The following is a 15060-nucleotide window of genomic DNA, read 5'->3' on the forward strand; positions in this document are numbered from 1 at the left end:
AGTGATTTTAGCTCAAACCAAACCTCAGAAAAAATTTGGTAACAACTTGGTAAAAAAAAATAGATCGTTCCGGTGTGGATATCGTTTACAACGTTTGCCTTGTTTTAATTCTATATATATTTTTCTCCACTAGATGTCACTAAATCGTCCACAATGTTTTTTAATTCAATGAGGACTTCCTCCTCAGATCATCAGGTGATGAAACAGACATTGACCTTTGACAGGAGAAGAAAATCAGCTCCTCCCTGACATGTTATCAATGTGTGTCAGTGTGTGTGTGTCAGTGTGTGTGTGTCAGTTTCACTTTCCTCTGCAGGACAGTGTGAACAGCTCTGTCAGGTTGTATAATGATGACTGTGTTAATGAGACCAGTCTAGTGTTATCACCCAGGTCACATGATCTCACCGTAGAGACTTGGACTCAGTCAGGCTCATCTGAACCAACCTATGGTAGGCTGACTTACTGACAGACTAAGACCGGCTAACGGCTAACGGCTAACGGCGACCAGCTCAAGTTTGTTTCTAACTACAATAGAAAGAACAGAAAAAATATATTTTTCAAGAAGTGACAGGAAGCAGCTTCCTGTCACTTCCTGTTTCCTGCTGTGTCGTCAACAAACAGGGAGAATAATAAGAGCAAATAAAAATGAAAAGTGTGTCAATAATCTCCTCATAAACCTTTATGGGCCATTTTACCATAAACTGCCATTTACAATAGACTAACTGCCCCTAATACCCCCTGGATTATTGGCCACACAAACACAGGAGCAGTAAAGACACCACACACACACACACACACACACACAATCTCAACAGCTGGAAAAATGACTGGAATTCCAGCAGCAGAAAAAAAAGTTTTTTCCAGAAGAAAATTAATTAAATTAACATGTCCATATATATGGACATATATATGTGTCCATATATATGGACACATATATATGGACATATATATGTGTCCATATATATGGACACATATATATGGACAATGTGTCCATATATGGACATATACTGTATATATGTCCATATATATATATATGTCCATATATATGGACACATATATATGTACATATATATATGGACATATATACAGTATATGTCCATATATGGACACATATATATATGGACATATATATATGGACACATATATATGGACATATATATGGACACATATATATGGACATATATATATATATGGACATATATACAGTTGACCTCAGTGACCTTTGTGTTTTGTTGACCAGTCGGCCTGGACACACACACACACACACACACACAGATTCTTTTTTCAAAGATCACATTTCCCGCCCTGTTCTTTTTCTGACCTGCTTTTACCTGTGTCATAAAGGTGTGTGTGTGTGTGTGTGTGTCCTCCCCTCATTAACCTTTGTCCTGTTGATAATGCGATGTTTCGACACAGGACGTTGCAGAAGAACCTTGTTCTCCTTCAAGTTCATGTTTGACAACAGAGGAAGGAGAACAACACACACACACACACACACACACACACACACACACGCATCAAAGCAGTCTGGGCCTGAGAATGTTGGTCAAAGCAATTAAGGACAAGAGACGTCATTAACCCCTGACCCCTGACCTCTGACCTGTGACCAACAGTACAGAGACTGGTGCTTCCACCACAGCTCCATCAGTCTCTCCTCCACCTCTGAGCTCCAGCTCATCTCCACCAGCGTCCTCTCCACTTCCTGTTGTCTTCTGACTCCACTTCCTGTTTACGGTTGGCTCAATCATGGGTTCCCTCTCCCTGAACTGTTTGGACCAGCTGACCATCATCACCAGCAGCAGACTCTCAACAACAGGGAATTCTGGGTAAACTCTACTGTCAGTATGTCTTTAATTTATGAACCAGAGTTTGACAGGAGTGCGTGCTAACATGCTAACATGCTAACAGCTGCTGGATACACAGTCACACTTTCCCACACACACACACACACACACAGCTGTAAAGCCATGAGAACCGTCACATCTCTGTGTGTTTTTAATCATTAACGTTTACAGATGGTCGTCAGCCTCAGATTCCGGTCCAGACTTTTAGAGAAACAGAGAAAAATGACTGCAAACAAACGGACGTTTATGAGCCTGAGTGATGAAAGTACAAAACTAAATACCACAAAGAAAAAAAAAATCAACAACTACAAAATGTCATTTAGTTTAACTTTAAAAACTTTAACTTTTTTTCTAAGTTTCCTGAAGGTACACAGGACAGGGAGTACAGCCGGAGTCCCTCGGGACAAAAACATCTGCAGGGACACGTTGTCCACAGTGACAAAACGTTTGACCAAAGGACTCATATTTGGACCAATAGAAAATGATCCGACAGACTGAAGACCGAAGACGGTAAAGACACCGAAAGACAGACACTGACGTGAACGATGGCAGAAATATAAAAAGACCAACAACAACAAACACACTGTTGTACGACACCGTACAACCAGCACACACACGTCAGCTGACTGTGAACAACCACAACAACGAAGAGAAAAGACAACTGCTCTGATCTGACCGCAGGTCAGTTTCCCTTCAGCTTTGAACACATTTGTAAATACGACTTCATGACGACAGTATCTGTTAATGAAACCTTTTCTAGGTTTTGCTGTGGCGCCCCCTGCTGATCAACTGCAAAACATTCTTATAGAAAATATACAATAGTAATTATTATCAATAATATAATAGAGTATAATATTAATAATCACATTTTTTACCACTGCTATATTTTGTGTTTATGCCCGATTACAGTGATAATTATACTGTTGTCCATTTACCGTATTTACACCTTTATCCTCGTAGTTTTGTGCAAATTGATCTTATCCTAAAGTCAGTCTCCAAACAGAGACTGTTGTCTTCACGTACAGATTTCACAAATTAGACAAAAAGTGATTGATAAACAAAAAAAACCATTTATTTGACGTATGAGTCAATAATGTTTTTAGCGACGACAGGTGTCGCTGTGACGTCTTGTGTTTGTGACTTTGACCGGAAACAGTCAAAGAAGCAGTATCGCTGCAGGGAAAATCAAAATGTCTGCTCCAAAAACCATCCCGAAAGACGCGCAGGTGACGATTTTTTACCACCGTTCACTTTTACACGAACGTTTCCGCCGAATCTGAACGAGTTTTATTTACAGAATAAGATCCGGTGACGTGAGTATATGCAGAGAAACCGCTGCTGTTTGAGCCGCACGTCTGCAGTTAGCCTCTGCAGCTAACAATGTTAGCATCGGCTGTCTTCAAAAACATCAGAGAAATGCTATAAATTTAGCTCAGGTGTTACTGGACTTTGGTTATATATTATATTATATATACATAAATTGAGGAACTTACCAACAGTTCGCGGCCATGACATTTTTCTGCCTTTCAAACGAGGGTTTTTATTTAGTGAACGCAGCTCAGCTGCTGCTGTGACTGCAGACCGCCCGGGTGATGATACCTGGAGTTTGTTACCAATCGCTGCCTTGCTGTCTTCTGATTGGCGGGTTGACCGCTGCGTGCTTCTAACTAAATGTATTTTCTTAAACTTAAAGTTACAATTTACGAATTAAAAAAGTTCATTCGTACGAGATGCTTATGCTAACCCCGGTAAACCACGTTCTCTGCCAAACGAAAGTCCATTTGACTCAGAGACACGGGAACTCCTGTCTAATGCTGCCTCCGGTGGCCACACGTGTAAGTGAACAAGAAGCCGTGTTGGTGATGTGGTGTTTCTTGTGCAGGTGATGATCCAGATCCTGAAGGACATGGGCATCACAGAGTATGAGCCCCGAGTCGTCAACCAGATGCTGGAGTTCACCTACAGTAGGTCCACCTCCCTGGGTTTACATGTCGTCATGTCGTCATGTTGAAGAGTCACGGCTGGTTCTGTTTGTAGGATACGTCACCACCATCATCGAGGACGCTAAGATCTACTCCTCGCACGCCAAGAAGCCCAGCGTTGATGCCGATGACATAAAACTGGCCATTCAGTGTCGGATGGACCAGTCCTTCACATCCCCCCCACCCAGAGACGTAATGAATCCAGGGATGTCCACAGCTGGTACGTCTGTCTGGGTTCTTGGTTGTTGACCGTTGCTCTGTCTCTTTAGTTCCTGTTGGAGGTGGCCCGACAGAAGAACCAGACTCCCCTCCCGCTCATCAAACCCTACACCGGACCCCGACTTCCTCCAGACCGCTACTGCCTGACTGCCCCGAACTACAGACTGAAGACGGTCCAGAAGAAGGTGAGGACACTGGACACTCCCCGTCCTCCTGTCAGAATATTCTGCGTCCTGTGCATCAACTGTTTTTGTCCACCAGGTGTCATCATCTGCCAGCAGGATATCAGTTCCTCGCCTGAGTGTGGGTGCTGTGACCAGCAGACCGACCACGCCCACGCTGGGTGAGTGGAGTTACCTGTGGTTCTGAGTGGTCAGTGTGAACAGAACCAGTGTGTGTTCTGACTGCTGTCGTCTCAACAGGGACGCCGTCGGTCCAGTCTGTCACCACCAAGGTTGGCACGCCAGTCTCTCTAACGGGTCAAAGGTTCACCGTTCAGATCCCGCCCCCTTCTCAGACCAGTACCACCAAAACCGGTAAGAACCAGAACCGAGCGGCTCGCTCCAGAACCGTCCATTTAACGCTGACCTCGTCTGTCTGTTGTCCGCAGCCACGCCGTCCACCCCGTCCGTCTCTAACGTCCTCATAAACCCGTCTCTGATTGGATCCAAAAACATCCTCATCACCACCAACATGGTGTCACAGAACAGTGGGGGCGCCAGCGAGTCACTGAAGAGGAAACATGACGACGATGACGATTACGACGCTTTATGACGAAAATGATTTTTTACTTAACTTACTGTTAGAACTAGATTAAGAGACTAAAAAAGTGTCCCCACCAGTGAGAACCAGTGAGAACCAGTGAGAACCAGCGTGAACCAGTGTGAACCAGTGTGAACCAGTGAGAGCCAGTGGGAAGCAGTGAGAACGAGTGTGAACCAGTGAGAACCAGTGAGCACCAGTGAGAACCAGTGAGCACCAGTGAGAACCAGTGAGCACCAGTGAGAACCAGTGAGCACCAGTGAGAACCAGTGAGCACCAGTGAGAACCAGTGAGAACCAGTGTGAACCAGTGAGAGCCAGTGGGAAGCAGTGAGAACGAGTGTGAACCAGTGAGAACCAGTGTGAACCAGTGTGAACCAGTGTGAACCAGTGAGAACCAATGAGAACCAGTGAGAACCAGAACCAGTCAACAGTGAATCTGGAGTCAGACCTGATCTGGGTCCACAATAAAACTGTATTTGAATTAAACCCTGTGGATTTGTGTGTGAACACGTCAGTGAACTGTGACTCCAGTGATGTTGACTTTAAAGGCGTTGCTTTCATGTAAATCCACTGTGTAAACAGGATTAATTTGTCACCTGACACACACACACACACACACACACACACTTCATTTGAATATTTTGATATTTAACTAAACACTGTTGATCTCCTGAACTCATCCACCTGGTACCAGTGTCTGACAGCTGGCATTTAGAACATGATGAACAGTTAAAAAAAGGAACGTCTTTGAAGAGACTCGCCGGCTTCTTGATCTCTGACACTAACGAAGAAGAAGAAGAAAGTCCACCATGACACCACGCTGTGTTAGTTCATTTAAACTTTAATAAAAAGAAACCTAAAATAAAAATCTCAAAATAAAAAATACAAGGTGAAACAATAGACTCTTAAATGATTATGAGGATAATCATGTTGCAAATGATACAGTAGATAATAGTCACCATAATAAGAATCATCATCATCATCATCATCATCATCATCATCAGAACTTTATCTTTTGTGGTGGTGGCGCCACCTGCAGAGAAATCACCTCAAGGTTTTTATAGACATGTTTAGCATCGCACAGGCCGGGGCGTGGCACTTTGTCAAAAATATTTTCACACTTAGCAAAAGTTACCCCACAGACGCACGACAACGTAAGGACAGAATCACAGCTCGTACGATTCACAGCACTGCGTAAGAAAAAAACAAGGGAAAATAACCAAACACATGCTTCCTGTCGATTTCTTCTACTTCCCTTCTGGTTTTCGCAGCGTCAGTGACTCTGAGTGAAGGCGGGAAAAAGGGGAGGCGGCGTTTGGCAGTTTGTACGTCACGAATTTACGAAAACAAGTTTTTAACGACAAGATGAGCGAAGAGTTGCACAGAAATGTCGCGAGTGAACTTAAATAAGAGAGTGCGGTTTGGTGGGATGTTGGACAAAAGTGCTGCTGTGACAAGTCAACAATGACCACACGGTGGCGCTGAACAGTTCCAGTGCTGACGGAGCTGCAGAAAAGCTTGACGTCAGAGTGTGAATTCAACTGTGGTCACTAGGGGGAAACACTGGGAGCGTTTGGTTCATTGAAGTTTAAATCATCTCCTCGTTTTTTTTTCATGGCACCAGCTTCAAGTTTGAACCTGGAAACTACATCCAAACTGGGACTCAACCTTTGGAAGGTTTTATTGGCAGAAATGAAAGAAAAAAAAATAGATCTTTTTAATCGTTCTGTGTCAGGACGGAGGATTCTAAACTGCATATTTATTTAATTTTTTTTTTTTTTACCCCAAACCAGGGCACGTGTTGACCGGTGTAACTCTGTCACGGTGACAGCTCTTCACAGTTTTAGCCAATAGGAGGCAGTGTCAGCTGACAGTCCCTCTGACGCTGCTTCTCTCAGCAGCAGCAGCCAAGGCAGAAAGAGTTACATCAGAGTTCGTCTTTTTGACGTCATGATCGGGGGCTAACGCGTCACTGCACCGACTTTGGCAACAACGAGACACAAAAGGCACAAAATCAGTTTGGAGATTAAAAAAGTCAGATCCAGGGAACGGAGACGACAATAAACCAAAGGTCACAGCGTTTCCCTCCCAGCACACGGATGAGTCAACGTCAATCATCAGCCAATCAGACGTCTGACCAACGGCTAAACCCCCTAAGAGGTGAACGTAGCCTTGTTCACCTTTGACCTTTGACTAAACACTAAAACCTACTTCCACAGATTCATCGTCTCCGTTTAAATCAACAAACTTTTATATTTGAAGAAACAGCAGGAAAACGCAAAACCAGGCCTGGAAACAAAGGTGGAAACAGCCCCCTGCTGGCAGGTCATAAACACTGCCCTCTGATGGCTGGATGCATTTGGAGTCACAGACAACCTGCCCCCTGCTGGTTGTCTTTAGTACAGGTGACTGGTGCCTGATTGGTCAGTCAAGAAATGAGGCTAAACATCGAACGTCTCAAGTCTGAAACTTGTCGTGAACGATGTTGAAGAGAAAAGTCTGGAATGATCGTGAACGACACGTGGGAATAAATGAAAACAGGAAGTGAGGTGGCGGTGGATGCTGGTGATGTCACTGTGTAAGACTGTTGTGTGTGAGTGTCAACGTTTCTCCTCCCTTTGCGACGTGAAAAGCATTTACAGTGTTTACGTGAAGAAAAGCGGCAAACGCAGGCGTCTCGCAGATTAGTTTCTTCTTCTATGTTTCAAATATATACTTCCTGTTTCAGCAAGACGCAGGTAACGGCGAACATTCAGAACACGTCAGAAAGGAAAAGCAGACAAACTCCGTTCCGACTCTACAGCTTCCTACATGTGGTTTCTTAAAGAAAATCAGTCTCAAACACGCACGCCCTCCGACTTAGCCCCGCCCACACCGCCCACGTCCCTGACTACAAACACAGCGCCATCGTCTGTCCCACGGCCGCTCAACTTCACCGATCTTCAGCCAAAACAAAAAAAAAAGGCAAATGTGCAGCAACAGAGAAGACGATGGAGAAGGCTAGCCTCGGAACATGGCAGCGTTGGCGACAAACGTCAGAAGCGAGAGAGGGAGAACTCCGCCCGACCTCCACCAGGCCACTTTCCAAACGCGCCCTATTCTGTCCCCTCCACCTGGGAATGTAACGTGAATCTGTGTGTGTGTGTGTGTGTGCGCGCGTGTGTGTGTGTTTGGTGTGTTTGAAGCGAGCGTACGAAGAGTCTGCGATCTCCTAGCAGTCCTCGTCCTTGTCGTCCATGACACCTTTGAGTCGCAGACGAGCAAAGTCCTCGAAGACAAAGTCATCGTCCTGGGAGATGCTGCTGCGATGCAACAAGTGCAGTCATGTGACACAGTGACATCACTGGAAAAACAGACAGGAAGTGACATAAAGATCCACTTACTTTGTGTCAAATTCTATCAAGTTGGTGTCGATGGGCGGGTCCATCTCTGGGACAGCTGTAACACACAGACACGCCATCACACAACGCTCCGTCGCTTTATGATTTAACGTCTGTGCTGCCCCCTAGTGACGGCACATGAAACGTGTTTTAACCTCACCAGACTGTGGGCGCGACATCGGAGGCTCCACCGGTTTAGGATGCATTAGAATGAAGGGGAGTTCCACTGAGACGTCCCTGTGACACACACACACACACACACACACACACACACACACACACACACACACACACACAGAGCCTGAGGTGAGTCTGTCTGTAAACCAGTCTGAACCAGATTCACTGAGGAAGTGTAAACAGGACCAAACGGCCTCTAAACTGGTTTTTCTGGACTTTTGTTTTCATTTAGTTCAAAGTGATTCTGGACCCGATCCTAACGTCGGTTCTCAGTAGAACTGGGTCTGGATCTTCAGACCACAGAGAGTCTACACTGAACCGGTCTGATCTGGAGTCACTCCAGATCAACTACCATCAACTCCAGGCTCTGCTTGACATTTACCTCTGCAACACGCCTCGCAGCAGCGAATCAGGAGGAGGGGGAGGAGTCAGGAGGAGGGGAGGGAGGAGTCAGGAGGAGGGGGAGTCAGGGGGAGGAGGCAGGAGGAGGGGGAGGAGTCAGGAGGGGGGGGAGGAGTCAGGAGGAGGGGGGGGAGGAGTCAGGAGGAGGGGGAGGCAACACGTTGACAACAAACACCGACAACAGGAGCAACAACAGCAGAGGGTGAAACGGCCGACACGGAGCGACATTCTACTTCCTGTCTTCACACTCTGGCTCCGCCCACACACGTGTCACATGAACAAACAGGAAGCAGCAGGTTGTAGAGAGCAGATCAGCCGGAACTTTTCAAAATAAAATCCTGATTGTTTGTTTTTACACCAACAAAAAAACAAACTAAAACATTTGTTTGTGTTTGTCCAGTGAAAACTAAAACACACAAACACACAAACACACAAACACACAAACACACAAACACACAAACAGACAAACACACAAACAGCTTCCTGTGTTGACCTGCTGCACCAGCGGAGCCTGACCAGTTGATATTCAACCATTGAACAGATTCACACAACGAGCTGCAATGCTGCCCTCTAGTGACTTTCACTTCAACAAACAGCCATTTCTCCCCAAAACTGACTTCAGGTCCAACAACATTTGATGTTTTATTTGAGGAGGAAAAAAAAAACAAGAACGATTTTTAACATCGGACGATTATCGGACATCTCTGATTAAACGATAAAAGTCTGAGAGTGTGTGTGTGTGTGTGTGTGTGTGTTACCCTCCACGTGAGACCACCAGTTTGACCTTGACTCTGTACGAGACCAGGATTCCCAGAACCTCTTTGTTGGTGACGTCCTTCACACTGAAACACACAAACACACGGTCCTGATGCTGCGGACATGTGTGTGTGTGTGTGTGTGTGTGTGTGTGTGTGTGTGTGTGTGTGCGTGGTTACATGGTGGACGAGGCCAGGTTGGTGTCCTCGTGCTTCAGTTTTCCGTCCAGAGCCAGTCCTCTCTTCTCTCGGTTTTTGTCCAGCGTCGGGGTCAGAGTGTAGACCTTACAGAAGGTGGAGCTGGACGACACCTGGTCACTGTCACACACACACACACACACACACACAGCTGTCAGTCAAACTGCTCAGTCACTCTGACCTCTGACCTCTGACCTCTGGTGTTTCACTCACTCGGCCTCCAGCTGAGCCACAGGACATTTATACTGAGCCGTGCTGAAGAGACAGATGTCCGCGTACTGACGCACTGGAGAGGGGGGGGGCAGAGGGGGGGGAGGGAGAAACGTCCAATCAGATTCCTGATCAACTGACAAACCAGAAGAAGAAGAAGAAGAAGAAGAGGAGACGTACCAGAGATCTTCACTCTCTTCACTGTTTTAGTGGAGTTGTTGGTGACGTGAACGTTGACGCTGATGGGTTCACCGTGGTAATACAACTGACACACACACACACACACACACACACGGACGGGCGGGGATTCTTTTAATACCATACAGACCATACAGTTTAGTTTGTGTGTGTGTGTGTGTGTGTGTGTGTGTGTGTGTGTGTGTGTGTCTCACCTCCTTGTCCAGAGAAGCCTCCAGGTGCAGTGACCGGTCAGACATCAGGAAGCTGCGTGTGGTCTCCACCATGGGCTGAGGACCAGGTTTCTCTGGAGCGTACTGGACCTTCCTGATGACCAGACGCACCGAGTTCCTGCTCCACACACACACACACACACACACACACACACACACCAGGGGTCACACACCCGGGGTCACACACCAGGGGTCAGACTCCAGGGGTCAGACTCCAGGGTCAGACTCCAGGGTCAGACTCCAGGGGTCAGACTCAGGGGTCAGACTCCGGGGTCAGACTCCGGGGTCAGACTCACCTCTTGTGGATCTTCTCTTCTACAGACTTGGCACAGAAGGCTCTGATCTCAAAGTCCACTCCACAGGCCTGAGGAGGAGGAAGAGGAGGAGGAGGAAGATCAGGTGAAGACTGACAGTGTTCAGGTCACATGGTCTGGTGTGGGGGGGGTGGAGGGGGGGGGGGTCACACCTACCTTCCCTGTGTCCTCTGGTCCAGGCTGTAGAGTGACTGAACAGGGCAGGTTCTGTGGGATCTGAAAGAGCAGAGACTGTGATGTCAGAGAACAGACACACACACACACACACACACACACACACACACACACACACACACACAGGGACTCACAGTGAAGTAGAAAGGGTGGGCGTGTTGGCCCAGCTTCTTCAGCAGCCGCTCCTGCAGTCGACTGTTGGCTTTTCTCTCCTCGGGCACCGGAGGAAAAGCCTGACACACACACACACACACACACACACACACACACACATGAATGTCAACAGTGTCAGGGAGGACAGTGGGCGGAGTCTGTTGGACCGAGCCAGCGTCCCACCTGGAAGGTGGAGATGTACAGGTCCTTCCTGAAGGACAGACCCAGGACGTCCAGGTCCTCACGGCCGTAACGAAAGGCACAGGTCAACGTGACGAAGACTGCACACAAGACCCAGGTTACACACACACACACACACACACCAGCACATCTGTGGGTCAAAGGTCACCGAGCCCCTTACCTTTCCTGTCCTTCAGATACTCGGGGTCAACAAGGATGACACCATCTAAACACAGACGGCAGCGTCAGAAACAGTTCCAACAGTGAGTGAAGATCGGTTCCACCGTCACTCACCCACTGGGTCCACATGGTCCAGGTGGTCCACGAAGTCCCTCTTACCCAGGTACACCGTCACCTGAGACCAGGTGACAAGAACTCATCAGGTGACCGACCCTGAGGTCACGATAGGTCAGGGCACAAACACAGATGAAGACACTGACCAGCACTGACCGTCACTGACCAGCACTGACCAGCACTGACCATCAAACCACTCAGACACAAACAGGAAGAGACTAACCTTACAGTTGGGGCTCGACTTCTTGAAGACTCTGAGAGATTTGGAAAGAGGAAGAAGAGGAAGAGGAAGAAGAAGAAGAGGAAGATGAGGTCAAACTGCTGAACATCAAAAACACGTCAATCGTTCTGAAGTTTTACATCATGTTTGTTTCAAAACCTTTAAACTGTTTTTAAATCAGGTCTGAGCTAAAATCACTGATTTTCTCTATGAGGTTTGGTGCAGGCCACAGTCACCAGGACCTAAACCCAGGTCCAACTTTGACCCAGGTCCAACTTTGACCCAGGTCCAACTTTGACTGACGGATGTCAGACAAGGACAAACAGAGTGGAACAAACCACTTCCTGGTGACGCTTCACAGGAACTTCTTCAACAGGAAGAAGAAAAGGTCAGTTTTTCCCTCGCTGACATTTACAGTGACTGGAACTGAACCAACAACCTGCTGCTGCTGCTGCTGCTGCTGCATAGGTGGATCACACCTCCTGAAAAACAAACCACTGCGTGTGAACACGCCTGAACGCTCCGCTGCACGCTATTCAAACACTGACATCACGGCGCCAACCAGTGGAGAGAGGAGAGGTCTGCAGGGACGGGAGTCAGCGTCAGAGTCGGGTTCAAGTCTGGACATGAAGACTGGAGACCGACTTCGTTAGACGCAGGTGTTATGATCTGAGCTAACGCCGTGACACACACACACACACACACACACACACACACGCAGGTTACATCCTCGTCCATGGAATATTCCACTTCCTGTCGGCCGGTATCTTATTTTGGTAGCTTGTGCTGCACTTCCTTCCTTCCTGTTCATCTTTCTGTCAGCTGACCGGTCAGCCCCGGTCCAGAGGGTCACATGACTGTCATGTAGTGCCGACCTCAGCAGGTGAAGCTCCGCTGAGCCAGGAGTCAAAGGTCAATCACATCTGCCGCTTCAGCTCGGCTTCAGTTCGTCTTTGGCTTCACTTCCTGTTCACTCGGCCAATCCCTGACTCCGTTACATTTCCCAAACACAACGCACGATTAAAGAACAGAAACCAAAGTCGTCATCAGTCAAAAGATCGGAGCTAAAATCTCTCATTTTCTCTATGAGGTTTGGTCTGTCAGAAAAACAGTTCTGGTACCGATTCACTGGAACAAACAGGCACCGATGCAAAGGTCAAACGTAAAAACCTCATCAACACACACACACGTCTCCCCCTCAGAACCCCCCCCCCCCCACCTGTTTCCTAACAGGAAGTGGCCAAGAGGACGTGGCCTGTGGGCGGAGACAGGAAGTCCAAGCTGAGTGGAAAAAAAGAAGTCAGCGACACGTTCTTCAATCATCACCAAGAAAAACACAGATAGAAGTGAAGGAGGTCAGCTGACACACACACACACTTCCTCTGTGTGTGTGTGTGTGTGACATGTAAACACGTTGCCGTGGAGTCAGCACTTCATCAAAACTTCAAACAAACACCGGCACCGACTGGACGGACCACTTTACCCAGGATCCTCAGCGGCCGTGACCCCCACCTCAGTCACGGTCCAGTCTATTTGGGGTCAAATATATTGAAGGTCAGGAAGCCCCGCCCACTTATGAGGTGCAGAGTGTGTGAGTAAAGGTCACAGCAAAGGTCAACCCTCTGAGACTTAAAAAAAAAAAACTACAAATCACATCAACCCCCAAACGCACCAATCAGACCACAGGAAACAGCTAGGCTAACAAAGTACGCAGTACTAGCACACTGGTACACTGGTACAGTGGTACTGAGCTGTAAATCCAGGAACATGTGCTAACCGGTCCGGACCGCTGGACACGGTCCCTGATTCTGGTCCCCGACCCCTGGGTTGGTGCATCTACGACGACGTGATGACGCGTCACTGTTTTAATGAACTTCAGTGTCAGCACAAACCCAGAACAGAATGGTACCAGAACACTGGGCCACTTCACGGCCGTCCCTCCAGAGGGCAGTGACCCTCATCTTTAAACTCCTATAGTCAACATAAAAGACCGTTTCCCTCAAATGTTTGTGAATCCAATCTGGATAAAAACACAAACATTCAACATGAACATGAACACTGCTGATTACTACTGTAACTACCTGTTACTACATTCATATAAAATGTACCAGTAAAACTGCTGGTCCGACACAAAAACTGGTCCAGAGGACCAGAACTTCAGCAGAACTTTTGGTTCTGTTGCTTCAAACTGAACATTTGAAAAAAACAACAACAAGGAAAGAACACAGTACACCAGTACCAGCAACAGTACCAGCAACAGTACCAGCAGCAGTACCAGCAGCAGTACCAGCAACAGTACCAGCAACAGTACCAGCAGCTCAGGTAAGACTTTCAGACAGAAAGTTTTTTCAGTACCGTGAAGTAGTACTACAGCTGCTACTTCAACCTGAATTCTTTTTTTTTATACTGACTCACCTAGTCCAGGTACCACCAGTGACCGCGTACCATAGTTTGACAACCACTGATTTAAACCAGGTGAATTAAAAAAATCAGTTTCATGTAAAACTGTTCTGTTTTTTTGTTCAGTCTCTTCACCACAGGAGAAGAAACAAAAGAGTCGTCGACGTGGAAACAAATACAGGAAGTGTTTGACTTTTCACCACGACTACAGTCAAGACTATCAACTAAAACAACACAAACTCCAACCAGATGAAGATGATGATGATGATGATGATGATGATGGGGGGGGGGGGGGGGTGATGACCAGTGTCATGTTCTGACACAGACGCCTTCTTTCCTGGATCAACTCTTCACTCTGAACCAAACTCCATGAGAAAATGTGCGTATTTTAAAACTCTCCTGATTGGTGGACGGTGTTCACAGCTGGGAGTTCACAGCAACTGCTCTGAAGTTTCCTCTTCCAAACGGCACCGTCAACATCCGGCCAACACCACGACTAACCACGACTAACCACGACTAATCATCTAAATGTGCGGTTCGTCGACGTGTTTCCAGTGGTCGGTGCCGCCCACCGAGGCCGCGTTTTGGAGGCAAAACACAGTGTGGTTCGGTGTGAGGACCACCATCATCTTCTTCATCATCATCATCATCTTCATCACTACAGCCGTGTTGTTAACACAGCGCAGTGGCGGCTGTGGCGCGGTGTGTGTGGCCGCAGCAGCTGGAACCACGTCCGGTCAGTAACGTGACAATAATCGGTGTCGTTGAACCAACAAACATCTGCAGCGGTGACAGATGAGGCTGCGCTGCCTTAGCTTTAACCCCACCCTGCTCTGCTACACTGGCCTCCACCAACACCAGCTTCTCTCCCCGCAGGCTGCAGCTCCAGACCGGGCTGAGTCTCGGCCTCGGCCCCGGAGCTCGGTTCTCCCCGCGCAGCAGACAAAGGTTTGCCGCAGAGCCCGTTCGACCCCCCCGCCCTCC

General features: G+C 47.5%; 2 protein-coding genes and 1 long non-coding RNA gene across 4 annotated transcripts in view; 1 reads left to right on the top strand and 2 right to left on the bottom strand.

Moving 5' to 3' along the window:
• LOC112488612 (uncharacterized) overlaps nt 1-3720 on the bottom strand; it is a 7275-nt gene extending 3555 nt beyond the window's left edge. Inside the window, exon 1 of the long non-coding RNA XR_003052877.1 lies at nt 3338-3720. This is a non-coding gene — a long non-coding RNA (uncharacterized LOC112488612). The remainder of the gene's footprint in view (nt 1-3337) is intronic.
• taf9 (TAF9 RNA polymerase II, TATA box binding protein (TBP)-associated factor) lies at nt 2942-4984 on the top strand. The gene is made up of 7 exons (XM_008333379.3): nt 2942-3070; nt 3727-3808; nt 3882-4018; nt 4096-4230; nt 4307-4388; nt 4468-4581; nt 4656-4984. Exons 1-7 carry the CDS (start codon nt 3035-3037, stop codon nt 4817-4819), a joined length of 750 nt encoding a protein of 249 aa, XP_008331601.1. The 5' UTR covers nt 2942-3034; the 3' UTR covers nt 4820-4984.
• Nucleotides 4985-5629: 645 nt separating this feature from the next.
• Nucleotides 5630-15060, bottom strand: part of LOC103395622 (arrestin red cell) — a 29297-nt gene continuing 19866 nt past the window's right edge. Inside the window, exons 2-16 of one of the 2 annotated variants that reach the window (XM_008333382.3) lie at nt 11680-11710; nt 11457-11517; nt 11344-11388; nt 11166-11263; nt 10964-11062; nt 10812-10871; nt 10638-10705; nt 10324-10459; nt 10112-10196; nt 9935-10007; nt 9704-9841; nt 9527-9610; nt 8350-8426; nt 8193-8247; nt 5630-8108 (exon numbers count right to left, since the gene is read on the bottom strand). In XM_008333382.3, coding sequence (XP_008331604.1) covers nt 8021-8108; nt 8193-8247; nt 8350-8426; nt 9527-9610; nt 9704-9841; nt 9935-10007; nt 10112-10196; nt 10324-10459; nt 10638-10705; nt 10812-10871; nt 10964-11062; nt 11166-11263; nt 11344-11388; nt 11457-11517; nt 11680-11710 — 1198 coding nt within the window. In that variant the 3' untranslated portion in view covers nt 5630-8020. Of the gene's footprint in view, nt 8112-8192; nt 8248-8349; nt 8427-9526; nt 9611-9703; nt 9842-9934; nt 10008-10111; nt 10197-10323; nt 10460-10637; nt 10706-10811; nt 10872-10963; nt 11063-11165; nt 11264-11343; nt 11389-11456; nt 11518-11679; nt 11711-15060 lie in introns of both variants that reach the window. The other variant, XM_008333381.3, reaches the window with a different exon arrangement.

Source organism: Cynoglossus semilaevis, chromosome 19 (genome assembly GCF_000523025.1).
Source record: "Cynoglossus semilaevis isolate Cse_v1.0 chromosome 19, Cse_v1.0, whole genome shotgun sequence".
NCBI classification, from domain to species: Eukaryota; Metazoa; Chordata; class Actinopteri; order Pleuronectiformes; family Cynoglossidae; genus Cynoglossus; species Cynoglossus semilaevis.